A 26,376-nucleotide genomic window follows, 5' to 3' on the forward strand; every position below is an offset into this window, starting at 1 on the left:
AGCCCTGTCCTTCCTTCCTACCACCCTCTCTGCCCCGCTTCTGTCCCACGCTCTTCCCACCCCGGCTCACCCCACTCCCCCCACAAGCCCACCCCTGCTCCTCGCTGCCAGTACAGCCAAAGCGGAGCTCAGCGCTGCGGCAAATCCAGGCTAACGCTGGGAAGCAACAGCAGGCGTAGCACAAAGGGGACTTTCAAAATGTCTGGTTGCCACCTCTCTCTGACGTGATCCAGCAGAGATGTGCTGATTTCCAGAACATCCTCCGGCGCTTTGCCTCGGCTGCTGGGGCTTGGGGAGGGAAACGTTCTTGATGGAGGGGGTGGGGAGCGGAGAGGAGCATCTGTGTTCGTGCGTGCGCATGATGGGGAAGGCAGGAGGTGTATCTGGATGGCAGTCACACCTTTAATCAGCCACCCGGGCTCAGTTGCCCATGCAAATGTGCGTCCCTGAGGCTTTAATTGGTTGGTGGTGTATGAGAGGGGCCTCCCAAGCAGCAGATTGGTACCTCTCAGCTTCACAGCGTCAGTCTGGACCAAGAGGGAAGTGAGTGCACCACCATTTGCAAGTCTAATGGTCGCTCACGGCCCCTGATCCGCACAGGGCTCTGGGGTGAAACAACTGAGAGCCCTCACCCGTTCCCCTCCCATGGACACCCTCCTGCTCCAGCACCCGTGCACCAGCCCAGAGGAACTGTGCCCATCACGTACCCGGTCCCTGAGAGGGGCATTATGTTTCTTCTCTGTAGGAACACATCCTAAAGGGGCACCAGCAGCAGCAATGCCGTGGCTGACACAGGTTTCTCATTCTTTGAGGCCAGCATGGGGGCTAAATCGTAGAGGAAAGGGGTTCAGCCACCAGCAGAGAGGGCACGAGGAGGTGCAGCGAGCTCCATTTCACCGAGGGCTGCCAGTCTCGGGGTCTGTGTGGGGAGCACGGCCGGGTGGGAGAGCCCTGACAGCTGTCACACCTCCGACAAGCCAGTTCCTCCCACAAACCCCTATGTCACATTACCAGGCAATTAGCTCCCATTTGACAGCCAGCGAGACAGATGATGAGCTGCCCTTGATCAGCCTTAAACAAAGCTTTGTGCCTTGAAGCCGGAGACTCGAAAGCCCCAGTGAAACCTATTCATCTAATATTCATCTAATTGCCAGGCGTTCAGCCGGCAGCCACAGCCACGCCGGCTCCCCAGCATTACAAAGGGCTCCCCAGCCCCAGCTCCTCCTTATTAGAGGCAGCCCTGGGAATTCCTTGCTTAATAAACTGCTTGCGATACAGAGCCGAGTATTTGATGTCCAAGGGAAATGGGAAAGCAGAGGTGAGCAAAGCACAGCAAAAGGAGGTGAGAATCCCTCCGCCCAACGCACCGGCGACAGCAGGGAAAGCTCACACCAAGCCGGTTCCTGCTGGAGCTCTTCCCAGTTCTCCTTGTGCCGTCTGGTAACGTCCCCCTTTGCTCAGAGCATCCTGCTCTGGCATTCAGCACCCTGTCCCCAGAAAGCCCAGGTGCCCGATTCCTTATCCCGTGCCCAAATCTCTTCCAGGGAGGCCAGGGAATCCAGCTCTGCCTCCCCCAGGACCGGGTTGTCTTACCCATGGTTAAGATGTCCCTGAGGGTGTGAGTTCTGGAGGGCAGCGACCCTCCAGTTCTCCCTTTCTGCTGACGCCGTGATGGCAGCCCTGGCTGCAGGCCCCCAGCCCAGCACGGGAACCCCAGCACCCGCAGCAGAAGGAGCTGGAGAAAGTCTAGCCCTTCAGGCCAGCCCAACCTTGACCCCAAGCAGAGCCAGGCATGAGGCTCGTCCTTGAGAGCCGCCAGCGCTCCCATAAACAACTGCCAGGGCTGCGCACACCTTGTGCCCATCCATATGCCAGAGCTTTGCCAAGCCCGGGCTGGGCATGAGAGCACCACCTGGGAGCGATGCTCCCCAAAGTCATGACAGAATAGCCACCCTTCTGCCTCCAGCCTGCTTTCTGTCTTCTTTGTATTGCCTTTTTTTCTTTTCACCACTAAATTAGAGACATGGCTCCCAGGACCATTGCCATGCTGGGAACCAGTGCCCTGGGAGAAGGCAGATCCCAGTGCCCCGGTGCTGACGCGCTCACAGGGGGAGCACAGTTGTGCTTAGCGGAGGAAAGACAAAGTGCCCGCACACCTCCGTGCCGTGTCACCGCACAAAGCAGCATCGTGCTGACCAAATCCCCAAGGGCTGGCTCACTGTGGGATGAGTTTCCACGGCTTCTGAGAACATCACGTAGCGCTGGCTTGTGAGGGATGGGTACAGACATCCTTCCTCCTCCTCCTCCTTCTCCTCTTCCTCCTCCTCTGTGCGCAGTGATTACCTGGTGTCTGGGTAGGAAGGCAAGTTCTGCTCCCCTCCTCTCTCGGCTGTCATGGCCTTCTCTTCTCTGTGGGGAAAAAGCCATGGTGTGAAGTCAAAGGAAAAACCAAACCAAGCCAGGACATATTGTTTAGCCCCTGCGTGAGCGGCCACGGCTGAGGAGTAAAACACCACCGCGGCCCCTTTGCTAATCGTATCAGCCAGAGCTGACCCCGTACGGCCTTTGAGGAGAGAGACTGTTATCATTCCCTTCAGATTTTCTCCTTCTTTTTGACCTAGATTTCACGTTCCAGAAATAGCTTTCTCTGACATACCAGCAGGAAAGGGATTAGAGAGAGAGAGAGACTGTGTGTGTGTGTGTGTGTGCGCGCGCGCGCGCCAGGGAAAGATTTCTGTTGCATGCTCCATCAGTGTTTGTAAGGGGAAAAAAAAGGGTACCTATAATCATGCCGTGACCTATTCATGTGTCTGTAGGACACAAAGAAATTTATGACAACTGTTTCTTTCCACGCTTACCTGTTCGTTTTTCACTTCTAATTTTTTCCTTGTTATTATGGAAACCCCACTCCCAAGCCCTGTGCCCAGACACCGCTCCCCTTCCCGCGGGAAGCCTGTACCGTGGCTACGACCCCGCTCTCCAACTCCCCCACCAAACCCAAAGCACCCCTATCCTCCTGCCTCAGCCAAGCTGCGCTTGGGGCTCTTTCCTGCCAGGTTTCAGCTCTACTGCAGGCAGCACCCAGTGCAGCCAGCTCTTCTTCTGCCGCTTGCCGCGTGCCCGTGGCTCTCTGGCCCCCAGGAAGGGCTGCGGTGGGTCTGAGCCCACAGAAACATCACTTGCCCAGATCCCCGGGGAGGGGGGGAGCTGCAGCCCACACGTGATGCTGTGCCGGACACAAGCAGACGCAGGGGAGGTGGAAGCGGCTGCCCATAGACTAAATACTGGGAAGTGAGCACGGCTCCAAGGTCCTGGCCAAGCCTGCCTTCCCCCAGCAGGGGCCATCTACAAAGGAGTAGAAAGGAAGGCAGCTGCCAGCATTTTCCTTCGGTAATACAGTCAGAAAGCCAAGTCCTTCTTGTTGCTTGCTTTGATGGCAGCCTTGGTGGTAGGAAAGAGAGACAGCAGCGCTGTCCTCGTGGGAGAGAAGGAGAAAGCGAAGCACCAAGGGGTGCCTCAGCATGCTCAGAGCCTCTGGGAGAGCAGCAGCAGGGAGCCCATGCACGGTGCAGTGCTCTGCCCACGAGGCTGCGCTGGTTGGAGAGCAATGTGACACCTAAGGTCTCTTCTTCGGCTGAGGGGCCTGGTAGCATCCCGGCACGCTGACCCGGCTGCCATCCGTGTGAGCGGAGTGAGCACAGAGCTGCCCTGGCACCAGGCAATCACAGATGCCACTTTGTGTCCCTGCTGTCGGCGGGGCTCAGCGCCTCTCTGCATCTCCCTCTGTGGCCATGGGGCTCATGCCGTCGCTGGAGCAGCCCAGCAGCGACTGGTGATGATGGTCTTAGCTAAGACACACACACCTGCCCGGTCAGCGGGGCTGGATGCAGTTTAGTACGGCCATGCACCCAGGCCTGAGCATTTGCAGGATTTTAGACAGTGCAGGCAAATGAGGATTTCTTTGTGCGTGTTTCTCTTGTTCTGGGTTGCTTTTCCTCTCCTTCCTGCTTTTCCGTTACTTTTTCCTTCTCCTGAGCTATGACGTGGGTATTGCTGAGGATTCAGGAAGAGATCGGCTCAGAGCTTCGCAGAGCCACGCTCAGTGTGGATGAGGAGCTCTCAGTCCGGAGCTGCTCACCACTCCCAAGCATGAAAGCAGTTGAACTGAAAACAAGTTTTCTTGTTTTCCTTGGTAGGCAGCGGAGGGGAGAGGCGCTGGGCTGCAGGTCCCAAATGTCAGGGCTGATGCTCTGGTGAGATCCTCCTTCGGCCCCACTTTGCTGCTCTGTTTCCGAGAGCAGCGGCAGCACATCCCCAGCGACTCCATCGCTGCACGCCAAGGGCGGCGGTGGCTCAGCCCTGCCTGCCGGAGCCGGTATCGCGTGAGCCAAGCGCGGCGTTTCCCCAAGGCGCTTTGATCTCTCCTTGCTGCAGACCAGCCCTTCTCTGCTGAGCACTGTGAACCCAGCGAGTCATAAATAAATCAGAGCACCCAAGGACTGATGGTAACAGCAAGGAGTCAGGGTGGCACATGTGCTCCTGGCGGGAGCCACGCGGCAACGCCACTGCCGGCAAAGCCACAAGCCCTGCCCGAGGCCGAGCACTCTGCGGGCAGCACCCCAAGGCAGCGTCCATGCCACGCTGGGCTTGCGGGCACCCGCTGTCCCTGCCTGGTGTCAGCGTGCCACCCCGCGCGGCACTGGCCTCACAGAGGTCTCCGCTCCACATGTCTCAAGGCGGGATCGGAAGGATGGAAGCTGAATGCTGCTCCATCACGGGTACCAAACCCAGTGTGGCTCTGCCCAGGCAGGCTCTCCCTGCCAACCTTGCTCCTCTCCGCACCTCCTTCCTCCATCGTTCCTGCTCGGGTGGCCTCACAGGGAGGCACAAAACGCAGGCAGCGAGCAGAGCAACAGCACCTGGTGAAGTGAGGCTCAGCTCCCTCCCCCCGTGCCTGTCAGGATGGAGCTCGGCTGGCAAACCTGTGACCAGTGGCAAACACCAGTCCAGGGAAAGATCCACTTTCCCCCTGTTTTCTTTTCCACTTATTTGTCTCCACGCTGAAGACTTCTGTGCCGCTAACACCGCGCTCTGCCTGTGGCAACCCTGCGGCAGGCAGGTGGGATGGGGCCCCGCGGGAACATCACCCGCAGCACCCGCACCCACCGCCCCCTCGGGGTACCGGGGCGCTGGGTGACAGGGGGGTGGGAGCGCGGGGGGGTGGGACGACGGGGAGGGGAGATCTGTCAGCCAAACCCCCTTTTGCGTGGGGGCGTGTGCCGGGGGAAAATGTCACCGTGGCAGCCGCGGCCGTGACAAGGAGACAAAGCTCCCGCGTGGGGGTGGGAGAGGCGCTCGCTTTGTTCAGCAGCGTTGGGCTCCCCCGCTCCTGCCGCGCACGGGGCCGCCACACCATCCCCGTGTCCCCCTCTCCGCTCCTGCGGGGGGGGGGGGGTCCCGGTTACCCCTCGAGACGCGCCCGGTGGCCGTGTCCCCGCTGAGCGAGCGGGGCGCCGGGAGCGCCGAGCGGGAGGGACACGCGTGACCGCGCCCCGCCCGTGGGAGAGCCCGCGGGGGGGGCGGAGCCGCGCCTGCGCGGGGCGGGGCGGGGCGGTGACGTGAGGGGCGGGGCGGGGGTTTAAGGCGCGGCCCCGCCCGCGGCGCGCAGCCGGAGCGGCGGGCGGGCGCGGTGAGTGCGGCGGCGGCCTCCGCGCGTCTCCTCCTTCCTCCCGCCCGCGGCCGCAGGAGCAACCGGCGCGGCCGCAACCCGCGGCCCGTCCTCCTCCTTCTCTTCCTTCTCCCCTCCGCGGGACCCGGGCCCAGCGCCCCCGCCCCGCGGCTTCCCCCTCCCTCCCTCCTCGTTCCCCCCCTCCTCCGTCTCTCCGGTCCCCTCCGCCCCTCCTTTGTGTCTCCCATGGCTTTGTGTCTGGAGCTCCTCAAGCAATGTGAGTGACCGCCCGGGGCGCGGCGGGCGGGCGGGCGGGGAGCCGGGCCGGGCCCTGCATGGCTCCGCGGCGGGGGGGTGCCGCGCCCTGCCTGCCTCCTGCCTGCTGCTGCCGCCGCTTAGCCGGGCCCGCCGCCCCGCCGGGGATCGCAGGTGGCGCTTCCGCTTCCCACGCGTGTCTCGGTCCTCCGTGGGTGGCGGGGGGAGGGAGGGAGGCTGCCCCATCCTCCCACGCATGCCGCCTTCGCTGCGTGGGGGTCTGCGTCCCCCCCGGGGGGAGGTGGCGGAGGGGAGCGCTGACCCCGAGCGGGCTGGAGGGGAGACCGTGTGTGTCCCCCCCCCCGCCCCCTCCCGGCAGCGCTGAGCCCCGCTGTCCCTGTCCCTCCGGGGGTGGTGGCGGGTCAGGCCGGTGCTTAAGGCCCGTAAGGAGTCCCGAGGCGCCGGAGGCAATGAAATCGCGCTTCGCTCGCTGTGTTCTCCCCCAGGGGACGCTGACCCTTTTTATTTTTTAAGGTGGTGTTCGGATTCTTCCTCCCCCTTCGAGAAGAAAAGGGCATTGTCTGGGTGAGGCACAAACGCTGAAGCTTCAGCGCCTGTCGCTGCTGAAAGCTGACATTTCGCAGGGCGGCGAGCTGGCAGCCCCTTGGCCGGAGCGGGCCTTGAAAAAGTCTCTTTTTTAGCCTGGGAGAACAGGTCCTGGTTGAGGCTAACTGGTGTGGCACCGCAGCGATGGGCTGTACTGCCCGAGGGTTTAGGCTGAACACCCCTAAATTCGGCTGCAGGTGTAGGTCAGGTGTCAGTGTGCCGTCTCGGAGGGTTGGCGGTGTTACGGTTGGTTTGGAGCAGGAAGTAAATGTAGCCCTTAATTTTGATTCCCTCTTCATTCAGCGGTTCAAAAAGGAGGATTATTTCCAGGATGCTGTTGATAGGACTAATATTGCTTATTCTGCAATTCTGACCCCAGGTTGTGCAGGGACAGCTCCTGTTTGAGACAGGAATGGAATGAGGATCTCTAACTCACAGGCTGTAAGTTACCATTTGGGGGAGGAAAAGAAGAAAAGAAAAAGGGGGGAAAAAAAAAAACCCAACCCCACAGCATGTGGCATCAGATCCTAAAATAAATTCCAATCATGTGGGATGATAACAAGCCAGATTGCCAACTTACCCGAGTTGGCAGACTTGACTCCAGAGGGTCCAAATTACTTAGCTGGTAATCGCTCCTCCAACAGGAATTTGGTGCTATGAAGTTACACGTTCTTGAAGGTGTGGAGAAAAGCAAGCCTGACCGGTGAGCAAATCTGGCCGGCTCGTCTTTCAGATTGAGATCACTCACATGTGCATACTCCGCGGTGGTACCCCGGTGTTCAGAGAAATCTACAGGATTTGTCTGACGTGTTGCGGTCATGGAAAACCTAAAAGCTCATCTTTAAAGTGCAAGTGCTAAACCGCTATTTTTGCATCTGTAGCTTGGTACTTCTGTATTGGCATTGTGAGAGTTCTTGGTGTAACTGAGGGCCCCGGGATCTGTGCGTTGGCCCTCGAAGTGCTGGGGTGTAACCACCGTGCAGTGTGTCAGTTTTGAAAGGACAAGAAAACCCTGTGGACCCCCTGTCAGATCCTTGTTAGCGAAGGTGATAACGGAAGAACTTGATTTCTGTTATATGTGGATTGACTGTCTGGACAACACTGAGAAGACGATGGGGTCTGGTAAACCACGGAGCACTGCGAGGCCAACAGGTACCTTTGTGGAACTTGATCGGCCGTAGCTGGTGTCCCAGCCCTCTAGCTGACGGGGCAGACGTGGTCAGCTGCTGGGAAGAGCTTGCATTTCCCTTCACAGCTGTGCGTGAGTCAGTAGTTGGACACTCGGTTGCTTAATCTGTGCATGCAGTTTAGATTTGTGGACGCTTCTGACTACTTAGCTCAAGGTTATTCATCTGCTGCTCCAGCCTCATGTGTAATGCATGGGAGACCTGCTGTCCCGTGAGCTCATCCTTAGCTGTGCGTGCTGCCAGAGCAATATAATTTAAAAAGCTTTTAATGGATAACTAATAACTGCCAGGCACTTACAAATAACCGTATGTCAGTTCTTGTCTCCTGTATAGATTTTCCCGTTGTTTGAGTCCAGTCTCAAATAGTTTGGAGTGAACTATTCACTGGACCCTGTAAAAGTCACTCTGTGACACTTAATTTTCCTAATTGTGCACTATGCGCCTGTCTGCAGGAGTAAGGCTGCAAAGCTGTGCTGCAGCAAAGCATGTTTTGGTCTCCTCAGCTGATACTTTTGCTCTGTGTAACCTGTGCAACAGCCTCAAATATTCTGTAATGAATTGAGGAGGCATAATTGGATGCAGTGCGGTGCAAGTTACAGTAACATATGTGAGCTGGAAGGATTAAGGCTGTGCAGGCGGGTGGCCTTGTTCAAGAAAAATCCACTCTAATTTCTGCAGTGAAAAGTTGTCAGTGCGTTTCCTATCCAAGCAGATTTAAAAAGGGAGGGGAGAAATACTAAGTATGATTGCTGTTTGCTTTGAAAGGTGATTAGAGTTCAGGCTGTGGGATAAAGTTCTGTGAAGGCTGTAGTTGGGGCTTGGGGATGAGAACGTTGAGCTTGGGTCCCTCTGGAAGAACTCATGAATGAATGAGTTTATCCTTCCCTCCTTTCCTGGTCTCCGTGCCAGCCTGCCACCCAGAGAGAGGCAGAAGCAGGGGACAGAATGACACCAGGCTGTTTGACATAAGCTGCCTTTAAACAAGTGGAAGTTAAACTATTTGCAGATGGGCTGGTTAATGAGGAGAGTGGGAATTCTGTCCACTTCGATTTGTCTTGCAAAATTAATGAGTCGCTAGGCCTTTGGTGCAGATGGGTACGCTAAGTCAGCCTTCTGTCCCCTGGAGTGGGAAAGGGGAACGACAGCCCCCGGGGCTGAAGCCCTGCCCTGGGCCTTAGCTCTGTGCTTCACTGCTCTGGCTTGTAAATCTTCTCCCATTTCAAAAGTAAACACTGAAATCACCGAAAACAGTGAGGTAACTGCTCAGATACATCTGCCCCTGTGATTCTGATCTCTAATTTTATGGGCAACATAAGGCATGGCAGTACCAGTGTCTGCATACCGCAGTCTGGGCTGCTAGTCTGCTATCGAGGACAGGTGACAAGCAGTCCGGGGGGAAGTAATAATTCCCCAGGAGACTCTGTTTGATTTCTGTAGAGGGAAGGGCTGTGAGTTATGCGCTGCCAGGCCTCTTTCTGAATTTTCTTGCAGTATTTAAATACCGTGAAGGAAGACAGCTGAGTTCTGACTCTCTCCTCCTTCCCCCTTGGAGTTCTTGGTGGTGGCCTTGGTTTTGCGCTGTGAAATTGCCACCAAAGGCACAGAGGGGCACATACGCATACTGGGATGCGAGGAGGCTGCCCCATACCTACGGGAGTACTGGAACCTGCCTCTGCTGCCTCTCTGTCTTAGCAGATGGCGCACACGGGAACTTGGTTATCCTCACTGCTGTACAGGGTCTCTGGGGGTTAAGTTTGTCAGCTCTTCTGGCAACACCAAGAAAATGAGAAGAGTCTCTTTAAAAGGGACTCACCTGAGACAGGCTGTAGCTTGCTGCATCAGACAGCAGTGCTCAAAAGGGGAACAGTGTAAGGACGCGTAAGTTTTTACATCAAGGACATGTTGACTGTCAGTCTTGTGTATCTTATTTAGCGCTCTTCATTAAGACATCCAGGTTTCACTGCAATGATCTGTTCTTCTGAACTGAGTTCTACGAGATCAAAGCTTAAGCTACTGTGTTGCCTCTCCAGTTTGAAGCTGGCTAAGAAACTTGGGTGGTGAATGTTTCAAAGGTAAATTCTTACTTGTGGTGCAAGTCTGTCAGAGCTGGAATTAAAGAAAAGATTAGAAGTTGCATATGCCTTTCTACTGATGCGCTGTCATAGTGCGAGGTGATATTTGATGAAAGCTGAAAGGTATTTAAGAGTTGATAAAAGGGAATTTTTACTGCAAGTTCTTGTTATTAGTCAAACTTCTAAGAATTATTTGTCTTGTTTTTTTAATATTCTGGGAGTGGTTGAGAATCTAACTGAACAGAGCCCCAGTGGGGCATTTGCTGTGCTCAAGAGGGATCCCCAAGCCTAAAACTTCATACCCAGGGTGGGCCTATCTACAGCTGCATTAAATTGAAAGCATGGATATTGCCTCCCTCTTAGGCTTTATACATAGGACAACTACCTGTGTCTGAAGCTGGAGAAGGTGTCCCAAAGGCTACTGTGGAGTTGTCCCCAAGGGGGTTCCTGGACCCTTGTCAGGAGCTGTGCCACTGCCCGCTCGGCTGCCAGGTTAGTCAGTGCTGCTCTTGTGGCAAAGAGCGTGTGTCAGGCAGCTCGTGAGCCAGGACACTGTTGTCCGGCTGGTCTCCCTTGCCTCTTGTAAGGTCACTTGAGTAACTGTTTTGTTGGGAAGAGCCTTCTCTTCCCTTTTTGAACCCGGAGGCTTTTCTCAGTCTCTGTTTGGCCCAAACATGGGGTCCTGAGTCACAACATTTCTGTCCAGGAACTCTTCCAGGTTTTGGTGCGCTCTATTGAACAGCTACCAGTGCTTTCTTGTCTGACCTGTCACTCCAGCAGCAGTCCTGGGCTGGGAATTCTGGCCTTTTAGCACTGCTACTCTGAGCAAAGCAAGCTCTCTGGCAATGCGGAGCTGGTGTAATGCCCAGCCTTGTACAGTGTGGACTGGGACTTTCCAGGGAGAAGGTGGGTTTGGGGAGATGGGTGCTAGTAGAATACAGCTGGAGAACTTTTCCCAGTGCCTGAACAGCTGCTTATTCTGATCCCTTGGAAGAAAAAGGGTGTGGGACGGTGCTTGCACCTCCTGGGCCCTGGTCCTGAACAAAGCAGCTATTTTGATTCAGAAGCATTGAGTTTCAGTGACCCTCAAGTTTGCAGTGTGCTGAGAGCAAGACCTTGAGAGCAGGGAAATCCTGGATGCTGGGAAGCGGAGATCTGCTCACCAGCAGCCTGTTGCCTTGGCCACAGGACTGCTGCTGTTGGCCTTTGCACTTGGCGGCAGGCTCCAATGTCTGCATCTCACTGTCACCCTGCAATCTTCTAGGGCATTCTGGAGGCTGCCGCTGCTAATAGTGGTATTATGCCGCACATTAGCTTTTATCGCTGCCCTGTTAACGTTCTTACTGGAGATGAGTGCTGTGAAATGCTCCGGGTTGCTACGGGGAGGCTGCCAAAGCGGGCTCTTACAGCCCTGCTCTCACAGGAGTCCTCCTTGCTGGAGTCAAATACTGAATCGGGCTGACTGGGGGAAATCGGGTCTTTGGGGGAAGGGAAACAAAAAGCTTGTCCAGATTTCTGTCTTCGGTCATCTTGCCTGTGTGGCGGCTGGTGCAAATGCTGTTCCCTGTCACACAGCTCTGTGTGCCATCGGTGGACCTGCTCGTCTGTGACAGGCCTGTGTTTCACCCAACCCGCCTGGTCGCTGGGCGGCATCCCCGATTTTTGGCCGTTCATCTGTGCGATGCTTTCGTTCCTTTCCGTAGTGCTTCAGGCAGCACGACGTCAATGTGCCACCAGGACCGAAGAAATCTGCAAGCTCAAGAGATCTAAAAAGGGAGGCAGCGCGTGTGGCGTACGCACCGCCCCGGCGCGGTCAGGGGGCCGAGGACAGCCCCGCAGGAGCTGTGGGCTGCGGCTGGGAGATGCCCGGCGCTTGCCTGAACCGCCTCACAAGCGGGTTTCTCCCGACTCCGTAACTCGGAGGCGGATTATCGCGCCCCCGCGACAGCCTCTGGGGTGACTCGGTGGTGGTGCCCGTGATGCTCTGTGTGGTTCCAGCACCGCTGGCTCTGCCCGGGGCGGGGGTGGGGGCGACCCGGCCCGGGCAGTGCGAGGCGGGGGGCCAGGCCCTGCCGCCCCCGCCCCCCCCCCCTTCGCGCCGCGGAGGGCCGGAGCGGGCCGTGCCCGGCGGGGGAGAGACGGCCGCGGCCCCGGCCCGGCTCGCGCCGCTCCCCTCACGCCGCCCGCGCTTTCCGGCCGCCGCTCTTTGCAGCAGGCCGTAGGGCGAGGTAAGCGGCCGGGCGGGGCGGCGGGCCCTGGGCCTGCCGCGGGGTGGCCGGGCCGGGGCCGCCTCCCCCCGGGCGGCGGGGAGCGTTGATCCAAGCACGCTGCGGACGTTTTTGTTTGGTGGTGGTTTTTTGTTTGGTTGGTTTTTTCCCGGTTACCGAACCCCCCTGGGCCGGAGCTTGTGGCAGTGTGAGGAACACCGGCCCGGTGAGTGAGCCGCGCTCACCTGCGGCGGAGGGCAAGGTGTATGCCTCTCCGCTCCCGGCTGGGCCGGGAAGGCAGCGAGAGGGAACTCTCCCTGAGCTGTCATCTTGGGTGTCAGTAACGGCAAGGGTGAAAGGGCCTGTCTGCCTTTTCCCCTCTTCAGAGCTCTGTGCCGGGCCCTGTCCGGCAGCAGAGTGACAGCTGTCCGGCTGTGGGCCCCAGGCACAGAGCAGCGCTCGTTATTTCCCCCGGCACATGTGTGGCGCTGCTCCAGTGGAGCTAGTGAGGTTCCCGTGAGCTTGCTGTGGTGGAGCAGAGCAGAGCTCAGACTAATGAGGCCTCCTTGATTCAAGGGACAGAACTGGGCCAGCCATTTAGGCTGCTGGTGTTGTGACAGCAGGAGACTTTGAAGCACTGTCTGCTTTCTTCTGGCACTGCTATTTGTGCGCTTACCTTTGATTTTTTTTTTTTTTTTTTTTTTAAGGGCTCTGAATATCTTGGGTGCTGGGGGAGGCAGCTCTAAAAATAACTTTAGAGGCTGGTTATTTCCAAAGTCATTATTTCTGCTTCTGTCAGGTTTCTTTCCCTTCTGTAGCTGATGTCTTTTTCTAGTGCTGCAAGGCCTGGTTCATGTTTTCTGCTCTTCTCTAGTTCTTCCTTTGTTAGCAAATGTGCTGTGGGTATGGGTGACGGTAGGTGTTCAGACAGCAGATGGATGCAATTGCAGTTCAGGGTGAACAAGTTCACATACCACGAACACTGAGGCCGGAATGAACAAAGCAATAATGGGCCTTTTTCAAGGGTACAACTCTAGCTTGTGAGAACCAGAGCTGTTCAGGTGCTGCCCTGCAGAAGGAAGCGTGCAGGAAAGTGTGCATCTGCTGTTTGAACCAACTGCGCTCACAGGGGACCGGCTTGAGGAAGTCCCACTGTCCCATTTCTCAGAAGTGTGCCACAGGATAGCTTGGCTTTAATGGCTGGATGAATCTTAGCTGGAACCCTCATCATTGATAATGCCTTAACTCAAGTCCTGCTGTTGTATGTGAAATAACTTGACCAGACAGAGGTAGGAGCTAGTAAAAGTGCTGTGTACAAAGACTCTCATTTGGATGGACTGACTCAGAACTGCTTCTACTGCAGTTGTTGAGGGTACCTGTTAAATCTATTTTATGCTAATTCTTATGGTATGATGCTTTTCAGCATTTTTTTTAAGCTGGCTCAATTAGAATTTTAGCCAGCTGTGCGCCTTGTCACAAAACAGCTGCTAACCCGATTACTGCCCAGCCTCTGCATGCCATGAGCTTGCCTGTACTAGGGACCTGTGTACTCCATTTCCTCTGCCAAGAGCAACATGCCTCTCTTCCATTGAATTGCCGGGGAGGAGCAGAATAGGTCTGCTCCCTGCAGCTCTGCGAAGCAATGTTACCCTTGAAGGTTTAACCACCAGGCATCAGCATGTCCAGTATCGCTGTGCTTGAGCTGCTGCATTGGGTGCAGCTCTCCTCCAGGTGGCCTGACTTCATGCTGTGGCTTACACCTTCGAGGTTGCCTTCTTGGAAAATATACCCTAAGCTCATTCATGGACTGCTGCAGCGTTTAGGCTTGCTTGGGAAAAGAAAAATGCTGTAAATGTATTCCTGCACGTAGCTAGTATTTAATGGGCTGAATCTATTGACAAAGTAGAGGTGCCTAAGGCTTAAAGCCCTGTTGTGGTACACTCTAAACATCTGCTCTGCCCTGGGGCCTTCTGACTAGTGTTGTGTCGTTCCTGGGCACTCTGGAGCAATGCAGCAGTTGCCTTATCTCTGGACTCTGCAGGGAGTGCTTCCTTATTAACATGCACTGTAGGGTGGAGAGTGGAGATCAGCTGGGGGGTCAGATTTGGCTTAACGTGCCCCCAGCAGCACCATAACAATTTAACTTACACTAGCAGAGATTGCTCCTGTATGCTCTTACTGATTTAAAGGTTGAAAACAACACAATGTAGGTACCTAGAGGGTCCAGATCTTGTTCATATCAATTTCAAATCCTGAGTGTGCTTCATCCTTGAAGGTGGAGTCTTTGCTGGTGTGAGTCACTATGGATTGGCAGCCTTGGGTTGGTTTCTTTTGTGTGTTCCCCCCCCCCACGCACATGTGCATGCTAATTGTAGCAAGTTGAAAAGCATTTGGGAGGCTTTGCTTGAGCGTGATGGGCCAAGTCTCCTAAGCATGTGGGAAGGCTACATGGAAAGAACTTGATGTGAGGGAAGAGGAAAAATGATCTCCCTGATCCAGGCTGTGCTGAGTGTTCACTAGAGCTGGGAAGGAAGCTAATGATATCATGGGTTTTTCAGTCTAGAAGGGCTTTTTTATATTTAGCCATGGTTTGGGGGTTTTAGGTTCACCTGGCAAACAAAAAGTACGGTTTTTATTGTTGGAGCGGTGTATTTAACAGCTTCTCTTATTTCTGTTAATTACTATGGTTCCAACCACAAAAGAGCTTTCTTGTTCTAATTGGCCTCCTCCTGTTCAGATTCAGTTGTGTTGCTGTGTCGCCATGGAGACAGTCATGATGTCACAAGCTATGGCATCACTGAAAAGTGGCTGGGAGGCAGTTGTTACTGTTCCCCCTCACCCCATCCACCCCACTAATCAATAGCTGTGAGGAGAAAGCAGAGCAGCTCAATAGGTTTTAGGGAAGATACAGAGCTTTTAAATGAGCCTGAATTACAGCTGCAATTTTAAGGCTGTTGCTTCAGTGGCAGAAGAGATGTAATATAATCACTTTCGCAAAACTGTCTTCGTTGTCGTGTCTCTTGTTGAGCTCAAATAAATAAATGGCAGGAAGCCCAAAATCTCCAACTATTGCTGTGCTGCTTCACTTGAGCCCTGTTAGTGAACATTTGTGACGCTACAAAGCCAAGTACCACTAGGCTGCATTCCAGTCCCAGCCTGACGGGCTTGATGCTTCTTGTGGCTGGGTGACAGGTATACTGAGCTTCTCTAGGTCTGATGGCAGTCAAAAAAGGCTGTTGTATCACCAAGGTGGCAGTTTAAAGAACTTTTTGGAGTCTCTTGCCTTTCCAGCACTTCTGAGACGGCTGTTTCCACTGTGGGAATACTTAAGCAAATAATGGCATAGCTGGGCTGCTGAGAGCTGTGCGATGAGATCATGAAAGCCAACAGGATTTGACTTGTATGCCCTCATGTATGAGCTCAGTGGAGATAGTAACATAGCAGAGAACTGGGCTTCTTTTATGGCTTAATTCTGCTCTTTGCCAAAATGCTGGGAACTTTCTTTTCGCTTCCCAAAATGCCATGACTTGTCACTGCAAAGACCGTGTGTGAAGATGTGTTCTGGTCTGTACAGTCTCTTCCATGCATTTGTCTGCAGCTTCATCCCTTTTCCTGTAAGGGGTCTGAGAGCATGGCACAGTGTATTGGACACTCTGTCTTGAGCTGTAACAGCCGACTCAAATATTAACTAATCTCCTCCTGATTAATGGGAGGCAAGATGGTCTTGAGTGCCTGACCTGGCAAGCAGGGAGCTAATGCTTTCCAATTGTCACTTTTGATAAAGGGGCTTTGTCATAGCTGTCACAGAAGCACATTATCTGTAACTCTTCTGTTTGTATTAGTCTGATATTAGGGAGGGGGCATGCATATTTTCCCCTGTATGTGGGGGTGTGTCTGGAGCTCTGGGGTGAGATGGGGGTGCTCTGGTACTGCTGGGTGCTGGCCCCTGCTGCTCAGCAGGGACCCCATGCACTGCACCTGCACAGTTTGGTTTGGGCTGCTCTGGGTTGTAGTCTGTTGGGGCTTGGCAAGCAGAATAGTACATCTCCCTTGTGCTTTGCTTGTTTTAAGCAGCCTTGTATTCAGACAAAAGGGATAAAATTTCATGTAATATGGAAGCTGAAACAAATTGACTTTTTCAGTGTGAGAGAAATTTCTGGCTGTTTTCCTGAAAGGATCAAAACTGTTTTCCAGCAGTTCTGCTGACAGACTCCTCTTCTTTTTCTAATTTATTTTCTGAATTGCTGGTTTTAAGATGAAAAGCTAGAGCAGCTCATAGCGTGAAGACAAAGTGTTTTTCACCTTGTCTGTTCCCTAGGTACCCTTGATAAGTGTCCTGTTTAGGAGGAAGATGTGATTGGAAGGCCAGTTGCATTTGAATCATGTTCATTTGTAGTGCTGTTGATCTTAAAATAGCTAGCTGTCTGGCCAAAGATGCCAAAAGCTGCTTTTTAAACCAATATTGGTTAAAAACTGTAGAGGGTAGGAAATGTTTTAGTTCTCTCTTGACGTTGGTCGAATCTGTCCTGATTGCTACAAGGGCTGTGGAGCAGCCCATGCCAAGGCTACTTGACTGTAAGACTTCTAGTACTATAGTTATTATAGAGGGGAAAATGAATGCATAAAGGGCTAAGATTGAAATTGTTTGAGACTACAGTTTGGAGACAGAAGTCATTCAGGAAAAGAGTTAAAAGCTCATCTACAAATTATGCATGGTTTGTAAGTTTAGCTATATTTTTAGCATATCTTTCAATTTTCAGTGTGTGTAGAAAACTACCTCATCTATGGGAAGGGGAAGATGAAGTTTCCCTTAATACAGCAAAACAGCTAACTCTGAAGTATTTGGAGATTTCCATTAAAGGTTATGAATAGATTACTTCCTAGAAGGAAACTAGTCCTTCTGTCCTTACTCATGGGCTTGTCTAAACAGAGTTAACCTCAACAAATTCCTTTACTACATGAGCAAGTTGCTGTGAAATGGCTTATTCTTTCAGAATAAGACTCTGCATGGAGTTCCTTATCCCCCAAACTTGTTTGTGCCCTAGGGGGTCAACAGGGGATGATTCTGTGGGTGAGTCTGTGACCTGATATTCTCAGTTGCTCTGTTCTTATGCCAGTGATGACTTTTGGCAGACTTGAATGCCAAGTATACATCAGATAATCTGACCACCATATAATCTCCGCTGCTAGGTTCTGAATAATCCATTATATATAGTGAATTTGTTACAAGATGTTCTGTAGGCTGCTTTTGTACCCTTGTCTTTTAAAAATATGAAGAACCTGACTGAATTAATGGTCCTCTGGGGGGGAGCCTGGAAGCTCTTCTCCTTTCCCCATTGCTTCTAGGAGGTAACTCTTGCTGGTGAGGAATGGGGTCATCCAGCTCTGGAATGGGCTTGAACAGGAGCAGCTCTCCTAAGCAACAAATCTCTGGGTGCTGCCGGCCACCTGCTTGGTTCTGCCATGGCTGCTGTTAAAAGCCAAAGGAAAAACAGGTCAGTGTTCTGCTTTGGGGAGCAAGAGGTCAGCAGGCGAGGCAGAGACCCCCTCCTCTGTCACAGCTATGCAAATGCCAGTGCATCAGGTTTCCCTGCTCCTGGTCTGCAGCCTCTTTCCTGCTTTCACTGACAGGGCTACACTGACCACCTTGGACTTCAGTGCAGATGGTTTAACCTTGCAATTGCATTGTATGATACCCTCTTCCCCCATGCCAAACCCCTTCCCTCAGGACTTGCAGGTTTCTTGAATCCCTCAGACTGGCTTGGCCGGCATCTATAAGAGTTGATGCACTTGCAGGAGGGAAAACTGAGGTGGTGGCCAAGGTAGGCTGAGTACTTGAGGATGGGAACAGAAACAAAACCGAATGTCCTGCAAATTAATGTGTTCTACTGAGTTCTCTGAAATTCAGACATAAGGGCACATACCTGTCATTCAAACAAGTTTTAAAAGATACCTTTGTAGAAGATGGTCAGTCATATCCAAACTTGAAAGGGGAGTGTGCAGAATAACTGGAAAAAAATATCTGAGATATTAAGGGAAATGGCATTCCTGCCTGAAAGATAAGGTAGCGAAAATTGCGACAAGTTTGTCTGGGCACTTTTCCAGCACTGAAGTTTCAGGCATTCTTTCAGCAGCAGTTGGTAGAGGGTTGTGACACCAAGTGCTTGTTCAGATCGTAAGTCAGCAGACTATATGCTGCAAGCCAGGACCTGGAGACGAAAATCAAGTTGTCTTTGTGTGATCTCCAATAAAGACTTCGAAACTAGAGCTGTCTGATCCTGTAGCAGCAGTGTCCGCGTATATGTGTTCAAAGGTAAACAGAGCTCCTGCAAACATCACCCAGAGGTGGAGGTTAACAAGATATAGATTTGTGCTCAAAGCGAACTATTATAGAGAAAAGTAGGTGATGCAGAGCTGTTAGGTGCTCGTAAGTAGATGGCTAAAAGTGAATTTACTGAAGAACATGTGGGAGCTTCAGGTTCCCATCTAGCTAAGCTGCCATGCTTCAGAATGGTAGAACAGAACTTTTCCTGGTGTCTCTTCACCTCTTAGCAACTGCTGGTCAGTGAGTGGCAAGGGATAATAGAGTCCTTCCCTTTGCTTTAAAGAAAAATGCATTTGCTCTTTCTCTTGTCTGTTCTTTTCTAACCCCTCAGCAAAAGGAGAATACCCTAGTGAACCACGGTCTGTGCTTGCCTGGACTCTCATGTTGAGCTCTGCTTACTAATGTGGTGTCATGTGAAGGCAAATACAGTGGACAAGGGTGGCACTTGGTGGCTTTGTCTTACAAATCTCCTTGTCTAGCCAGTAGTGACACACTTCAAGGATGTGAATCACTTCTCTGTCAGTGGTATTTGCATATTTTAGGCAGACTTGCTGCACTGTGGTTTGTGCAACACTGAGAAGCTTTAAAGATAGGAGGGAAGGATAGCTGGGTGATACTGTCAGATGCATTTCTTGATCTGAACTGGTGCTGAAAGCTGAACACTCAGTTTAACTTCAGCAGTGTTAAGACTGGCTGGTGCTTAGTCCTGTTCGCAGGATTGCAAGAAGCTTGGGAAGAGCTAGCCGGTTTGTGGCACACGGAGGCAGTCTAACCTCCTGCAGTAAGTGTCCCCAGAAGCCGCAACTTGTGCTTAAGCCCTTGCCCAGGTTTTCCAAGTCCTTTGAGGCTTTCATGGAGAGTGGTGGGGTGCAGGAGGAAGGTGGGCTGTTCTGGTTTAGGAGATACCTGTGCTCGCTGTGCTGTGACGTGGGCAGACCAATGGTCATATGTTCTGTCTATTCTCTCCATGCTGTTGGCTTCAAGTTACTAACAGCCTTTGTTATTTGAAGGAGCAGTGGATGTTGTTCAATTGGCCTCTTGTACTGAGCTTCTCTGAGCCTGTTCATCCGTATCGCAGCTGATTCATGCCAAACTCAGCACTGCTATTGATTGAGTGTGGCTGCTTACGCTTGCGTTGACTTGGAGTTTGTCTTCTGTAATGCGTTGAGGTCCAGTGAACATGGTTGGTAGGCTGCCAGCGGGGTCTCTCTTGCTGGGAAGCACTGACTGCAGTTCTCAAGCTCTCTGGGCTGGTCCTTTGGTTACTGTTTTCCTGTGTCTCTAAGTAGTGAAGATCAGAGGTAGGGTTTTCACACAGCTACAATTATAAATGTAGGAAGGGAGTAGTCCAGCAGTATCTGCTGAAGGGGGAACTTTCTATGTTCTGCAGTGGAACTTGTGCATATGGGAACTCTGGTCTCTCTGCACAGTCTCTGCATGTTCCAGTATCTAAAAACTAAGCATAAAGAGTTCCTTTTTCCTCTTATGGGTGAGATTTATGAATAACTTTCTTAGCTGGCTTTATGGTGAAATCTCATTGGTAAAACAAGCGAGTGAGTTTCCTTAGTAAGGTGTCTTGAATAGGAGGTCTAACTTCTCTAGTATTGGTAAATACTTCCAGAAAGCAAGATGCTTAATAACACAGCTGAATTGGTACTTGGTAGCCTGTTAGGTATTGGGGTGTGAAAAGCTGGGCCACTGTTATCAAAGATACTGGAAATGACTAGGTTCAGGTGCTGTGATTTCAGCTCTGCACATGCCCCTTAGAGTACAGTCGCTTAAGTGTTTTTGTGTTGAGATTGTGGTTATGTTTCTTGCCAAGTGCTCGTTGCTCACCTTGTTAGGCTGCACAGAGTCGTCTGCAGTGCTCACTTAGCAGTAAGTGGAACAGGGATGGGAAGGGGGACAGCTGGGTTGTCTTAATGTAGGGAAACATGCTTAGTTGTGGGTTTGGGTTTTTTGAAGTGTAATTTCCCTCCAGAGTTTTGGGTTGTGTCTTCTGTTTTGCTCTTGGGTTCAGTTTGTCGTCTTGTTCCCTGGTGCCTTCAGAGAGCCAAGAGGTCCCTCTCTGTTAAGGGGCCAAACATGCAAAATGACAGTGGGACATCGCAGGATGGAGTCTGACTTACCACCTACCACAACCAGACTGAAAGCTTGAAAACTTCAGAAGCAGTTATTCCATGCCATTGCTCTTAGCACTGTATTGCTCTTGCATATACATACCTCATAGAAACTAATGACTGTTCTGATGCTACTGCACAGAGGATATACATTGTATATCTAAAGGAAGTGTCAAGTAACTTAAATGTTTGTTTTGAAGCTTTTTGTATCTTATGTGCAAGAACCAAAGCCTAAGGCAAATTAGCCCTGGCAAGGGTTGCTGAATTAAACCATAAAGCAGTTCTCTTGTTAGATTCCTGAGAGCATTCTCCAATAACACCCAGGACTTGGGTTCCGGTAAGCAAATGATCTTGCAGTTTCCATCTCTAGCTTTCAATGCTGTTGTGCTTTTCTCTGTGTTCAGTGCTACATGTAATAATGAGGAGGGCTACTACCACGATCTGTCTGGACAATGGAAGTACAGAACATCCTAGACTGTAACTTCCTGATGAAAAAAGTAACAATCTGGTTAAGAGAGGCTTCCAGTGATTGTGTGAATTCATACTGTGTTAAAATTCCCCTTAAATTGTGCTCATACTTCAAGATCACTGCAGAAGCAAGCAAAGAGAAAGACCAGGCTGGAATCTTTAAGACAGTAAATTGAAGAGTGGGTTTTAGTTTGGATGGTGGTACTCAGCTTCCCAGTGCATCCTTGACTACTTCCTGAAATTGTGTGCGCATGCACACCAAAGTGTCTGCAGAACGTGGGTGTAGTGATGCTTTTGTGCAATGCACCTGAAATTATTGTATCTAAGCGTTTCCTTCTGCACTGCCATAGCATATGAACTCTCCCCCTTAATTTTGAACAGTCATCCCTTCTAAAACTGTCACTCAGACTGAACAGTCCTGGGGGAGAGACTGTGCTGTCCCAGAGACCTGTGTGTGCTGCTGGACAGCAGTTCAGGAGGGTGTGCTGTATTTCAGTTAGATACGATCCTGGCTCTGGGGAAAGGTGGTACTTAAATTAACAGAATACTAATATTTGTACTGCGAATTGCCACATGCTTGGTTTCCTGACCTAGAGAAACCACAAATTCTGTGGATCTTCTGTCTTCTGCTTCATTAGTTGAACACGTTAATAAGCCTCAGATCCCGCAGCTGTAGCGCTCAGCCTAGCAGCCCCGTGCCTGCTGGGGCAGGGCTGTGCGTGCCCACCTGGCGCATGGCCGTGGGCTGTAAGGGCAGTCGCGGGCTGCTCAGCACCGAGTGCGGCAGGGAAGGATGAACCGCTCTAAGGGGAAGATGGGAGGAAAAGGGCTTTGGCTCTCTGGCCTGCTTCTGTAGCCCTCTTCTTTCTGTTCCCAGCTCTGAGCTCTGTGGCTGTCCCTTGACTCTGCTGTAATGCTCGTGTTGCAGTGGGCAGCGTAAGCACAGGTTGGGATAATACTGTCTATTGTGTACTGTGCTTCTGTATTCTGTGTTTCCTTTCATCTCACAGGTGTTGATCATGGTCTTCTGTTCACAGATCTCATGCACACTAATGCGTGCTGTGTTAACTTGTGCAGAAGACCCTACCTTTAAGGTAGCTCAGATTCCTTGTTTTCATGTCTTGCTTTGTGGTGCCTGAGCGAGCGGTATGCAGCTTTTTAAAGCGCTCCAAGTAATACCTCCCTGGTGTGAAGCCTGCTGGGGTAGGCAGATCATACTGCAATCAGTAGACTGTCCTGGTATAAATTATGTCAAAGTGGTGGCCTGCTGTGTGTGTAAGGTGACTCACTTCTGTTGTTCCACCCTTTCCCTAAGGATAAGGCATCCCTGCTATGGGGAGTAGGAGGCCCGGTTTGCACCAGGCTCTGTAGCAGTTGAGTTAGATCTCTTGTCAATTAATGTAATTAAGTTCGCTGTAGAAATACCTCCTAACTGTCCTCATGGTTGTGTCTGTTAGTGGTGAGAGTAGGAGTGGACAGTCCCATGGTACCCCAGGGAGATGGCACTTCACAGATTCTTCCAGGTGTCTTGCAGCAGGAGCTGCTGATGTTGCAGACTCATGGAAATTTACTGATGGAGATGATGCAAGCTGCTCAAAGCTTGCAGTTAAATAACTCTGCGAGTGCTCTGCTGCTCCCTCTCAGAGCCTACTCATATTAATGTTCCCACGGTTAGATAACTGACTGTGTATCTGTTTACAAAACAGTATCCAAAATAACTTGTTACTGTTTTGTTTCCTCAGCTCTACTGTGCATCTTGGTTACAGTTAGAATAATAGAAGAACTGAATCTGTTCCTGAAAGGGGTTTAGACTTTTTTCCTATCACTGCTTTAATGCAAAGTAGTTTTCACCATCTCAGGACTTTGGCTTGTTGGTATGAAGCTTGTCTGCTGTCATCTGGTAGGCATCCTAGGTCTTCTGGATGTCTGGGACAGTAATAGGAGCAGACAGAGCAGCTTTACATCCCTTGTCTGAAGATTGGATTCATTCTCGGTCTGATGATGGTGCTGAAGACACTAGCCCTAGCAAGTGGGGAATGGTTGCTTGTGTAGGCAGGGTTGTCCTAGCTGCTCTTTACTTGCCTCCCTGGAACTCAGTGAGAGGATGATGCTTGGCCTCCTCCAGCTGGGTGCTCAGATGCTTGTTGGAGCCAGCAGAGCACCAGCCCCACTGCAGCCTGTTGGGGAGCGGGCCCCGAGGCTGCCCTGCTTGGGGCAGCAGCTGTTTGGGACAACCCTATGTGTCTCTGGGAATGTACCAGCCTCCCTGACTGGGGGTTAATGCACAGCCAGAGCTGGAGCAAGCAGGAGAGCTTCCAGGTCTTCACGGGGTTTGTGTGATTGGAAGACAATAGAAACCAGACACTTGAAAATTAAAGGCACTTATTTGGTGTTGTCCCACCTCTTCACTTGCCGCAGGACCATTAATTTAGCTTAAAAAGCACTCATGGTTGGTTTTGGCCTTTGAAAGGCTGTTAGGGGATAAAGGATACTTTTCTCTTGTTGCCGTATAGTTACAGAGCTGAGAACATAGGTGTTTCTTTAGGGATATTGAGGAGGAAAATTAATTTCCGCGGTGTGCACTCTAGGTCTCTGTTAACCTGTGCTGTAATGGGAGCAGTTTCAGCACTTCCTTTTTTTTCAGCTCCTTGACAGCACTTCTGCCTGCTCTATCACTCTCTTGTTGACGGTGAGTTCCCAGTGTTTCTCCTGCCTGGCTGCCAGAAGCCGTACAGAGGAGACCTCTGGTAGAGTCATCCTGCTCCACTGACCTTCATCTAAATCCTGGCAGAGATTTCGGAGCAGCTTTCTTCTCCTGAGGGGTGGACCTTTGTGGTGTTTAGTTGCTTACTATGATTGTGAAGTATCTCTGATCGGTATCTAGTATGTCTGTCTTAACTCTTCTGGCATGGCCTAGATCCAAGAAACTTGACTGGGGTATCTCTTCCTCTGGAAGTGTGGCTCTGGTACATAAACAACCTGTATGCTTTCTTGAAGTTGCTTTCTAGGAAAATATAGAAGAAGGGATTGGATTGGTTTGTTTCCCAGTCTGGTGTCACAGACATCAGGAGTGACCCCAAGGCACTCCAGTGCACTGTCCCCTTACAGGTGGTGCTGGCACCACTGCGGTGCGCATGTGCTGAGGGTCCGTGCCTGGGTGCAGTTCTGCAGTTCAGACTGAAGTGACAAGTGACAGAGCAGTTTCCCCCCGGCTGTGTCCCTCTCTTGGAGGCACTATTTCCTGCTGTATCTTGCCATACTCTTTAACTAATGAAGGGTCTTTCTGGCAAATGGACCCCTGGAGCAGATAGGTGGAGACGTGCTGCTGCGTAAGCTCTCCTTGACCCCAAACTTACTGTGCCCAACAAATTAAACGCTGCTCTAGGTTTGTGTCTACATGATCACAGTTTGGTTATTTTTGTCTGGTGGTTCTTGTTTTGCAAGGCCACTTAAGGTGACAGCACTTGCTGCACTAACCCCTGAGTAGCTGGCATGGCGTCAATCTGTGCTGGGTAGCCAGAGTAGCTGTCTTCTCAGCAATCCCTTTGAGCTAAACACGGCAAAAGCAGAGTTGATGACTGCCCTGGAAAGCACTGCATCGAAAGATTGGCATTCCATTTGGAAGGGTAAGCTGCTGTTAGTATGAATTTCATCCTACAGCTGGTCTTGGTGTTGGACAACTGGCATGACAAGGAGTGGCTGCTTGAATGCAGTGATTCATTCCAAGCCCAAAATTGTTTCCTAGCCAAGTGGAGAAATAACTCCAGCCTTGAAGCAATCTTCAAAGTGTCTGGTTTGGCTGGGATTTGCAGAGAAATGTTGAGGTGGGATTTTTCACTAAGAGCTGGCGAGGGTGCACTCGCCTTGGTGCACGTGTGGGAGCAGGTCAGGCCCCCTCCAGACACTGCTGTGAGGTCACCTCCTTACTCCCAGGAGCTATTTGGAAAGTCCATGCTGGTTCTCTCCAAAACCCTTTTGTCCTTGGTTGTGTGAGGAAGTCTCTGCAAGGAGCAGTTTGTTTAGCTTGTTCTCTCCATCCTGCTCTTGCAGGGAAGAACTTTGTGGCCTGTATGCTTTAGAGTTGTCTTTACCTCTGTGCTCTAACAGCTGCCTGAATGCTGGGACTTTGGGCAGGGGATGGGGGAAAAGAGATGGATAGGGACATGGATAGCAACAGTCCCAATGCCTGCTTGCTGAAACCTCTAATCATGTTCTCCAAATGACTGATAGCACAGCTGTTTGGTAGGATTATGACTCTGAAGACCTTTAGCAAAAAGCCCCATAATTTCCTTTCTGGAACTTGAGACTTGGCGAGTTCTTGATGTGAGAAGCAGGGCCGTTCCCACTGGAGCTGTTACATTAGTTTTGGTACTTGACTGATGTTTTCCATCAAACTAAAAGTCTAGCAAATCTTAAGTTTTTTCCATGGCACCACTGTTGTCCCAAATCTGGGTTCTTTACCCGGTGTGCAAGCCAATAACACACAGAGCAGAGGTATTTCCAAGTTTATTCCATTAATGCGCAGAAATGGGGTGCTCGTCCCAAAACAGGAGTACACCTTAGTTCCAAAAATCTCTACTTCTATACATTACATATTCAAACAATTAATACATATTCATTGTTGTTCTCTTTAATGATTGGTCGAGATTTCTTTGCTTCCCATGTAAATTAGTGTGCAGACTCTGTCATCTTCTTCCATTGTTCTCTTTTGAGTAGGTGGTATCATTTGGGTAGGTGGCCAATGAGTCGGTGGTCGTGATGTCCTCCTGCCAAAATTCCCTTTTACCTACTTCTCCTCTGATCTTGGCAGTTCCGAGTGGTTTCCTCGGTTTGCTGACCAGGCCTACAGTTCATCACTCTCTTGGCAGGAATACCCTGCTTATCAACAATGCTACATTGGCTGGTGATTAGTTCCTTAATTGAATCATAGATAATCATGTGTAGTTACTATTTCTCTATTTTAATATTAGGTAAGTAATTAAATAGGGTAGGGACAGTACTGAGGACGTGAGCAGCAGCAGGTTTCCTTGGTTGCTTCAATTACATTTTACATCTCATTTTCCTAATTTATGTCAATTTTACTACAACACCACTTTAGTTACTGTTCAGTTACTCTATAACTGACAGAAGGCAGCTTCTGTGCTTGTTTGGAGCAGGGGCTTTGCAATCAAAAAAGCCCCCCTGATCTTTGTGCTGCCTGCTATGAGTGCGGATGCCTGAGACAGCCCGTGAAACTCTTGTACGTGGTAGGAGGGAAAGCTGAAGAAGAGCAGGAAAAGGCAGCATTGTGGATAGGCTTCTTTTGAGGCCATTTGCTGTGGCTAAACAAGCCACCGTGGAAAGCCTGCTCATGACACACATTTACAGCTCTTTGGACTAAAGAATAGCTGGGCTGGTGTCTTTCAGCAGTCTCTCCCTGAGGCCCATCCAGGTCTGGGAGATGAAGTGAACACTGTTTTTCAGGAAGG

The 26,376-nt window shown here is 51.4% G+C and overlaps 1 protein-coding gene across 5 annotated transcripts in view; it reads left to right on the top strand.

Annotated features, from left to right (window-relative positions):
• The window catches only part of DLGAP4 (DLG associated protein 4), a gene marked incomplete at its 5' end in the record, with an annotated part of 70,339 nt that overhangs the window by 19,386 nt on the left and 24,577 nt on the right, over positions 1 to 26,376 (top strand). The window contains one exon of one of the 5 annotated variants that reach the window (XM_082491184.1): positions 5,681 to 5,945. The exons of the other annotated variants lie outside the window; for them this stretch is intronic. Within the exon in view, the coding sequence (XP_082347310.1) occupies positions 5,915 to 5,945 (31 nt within the window). Of the gene's footprint in view, positions 1 to 5,680; positions 5,946 to 26,376 lie in introns of those variants that run through there. 5 annotated transcript variants of the gene reach the window in all.

This window comes from Vanellus vanellus, assembly GCF_965231255.1.
Source record: "Vanellus vanellus genome assembly, chromosome: 15".
Classification (NCBI taxonomy): Eukaryota; Metazoa; Chordata; class Aves; order Charadriiformes; family Charadriidae; genus Vanellus; species Vanellus vanellus.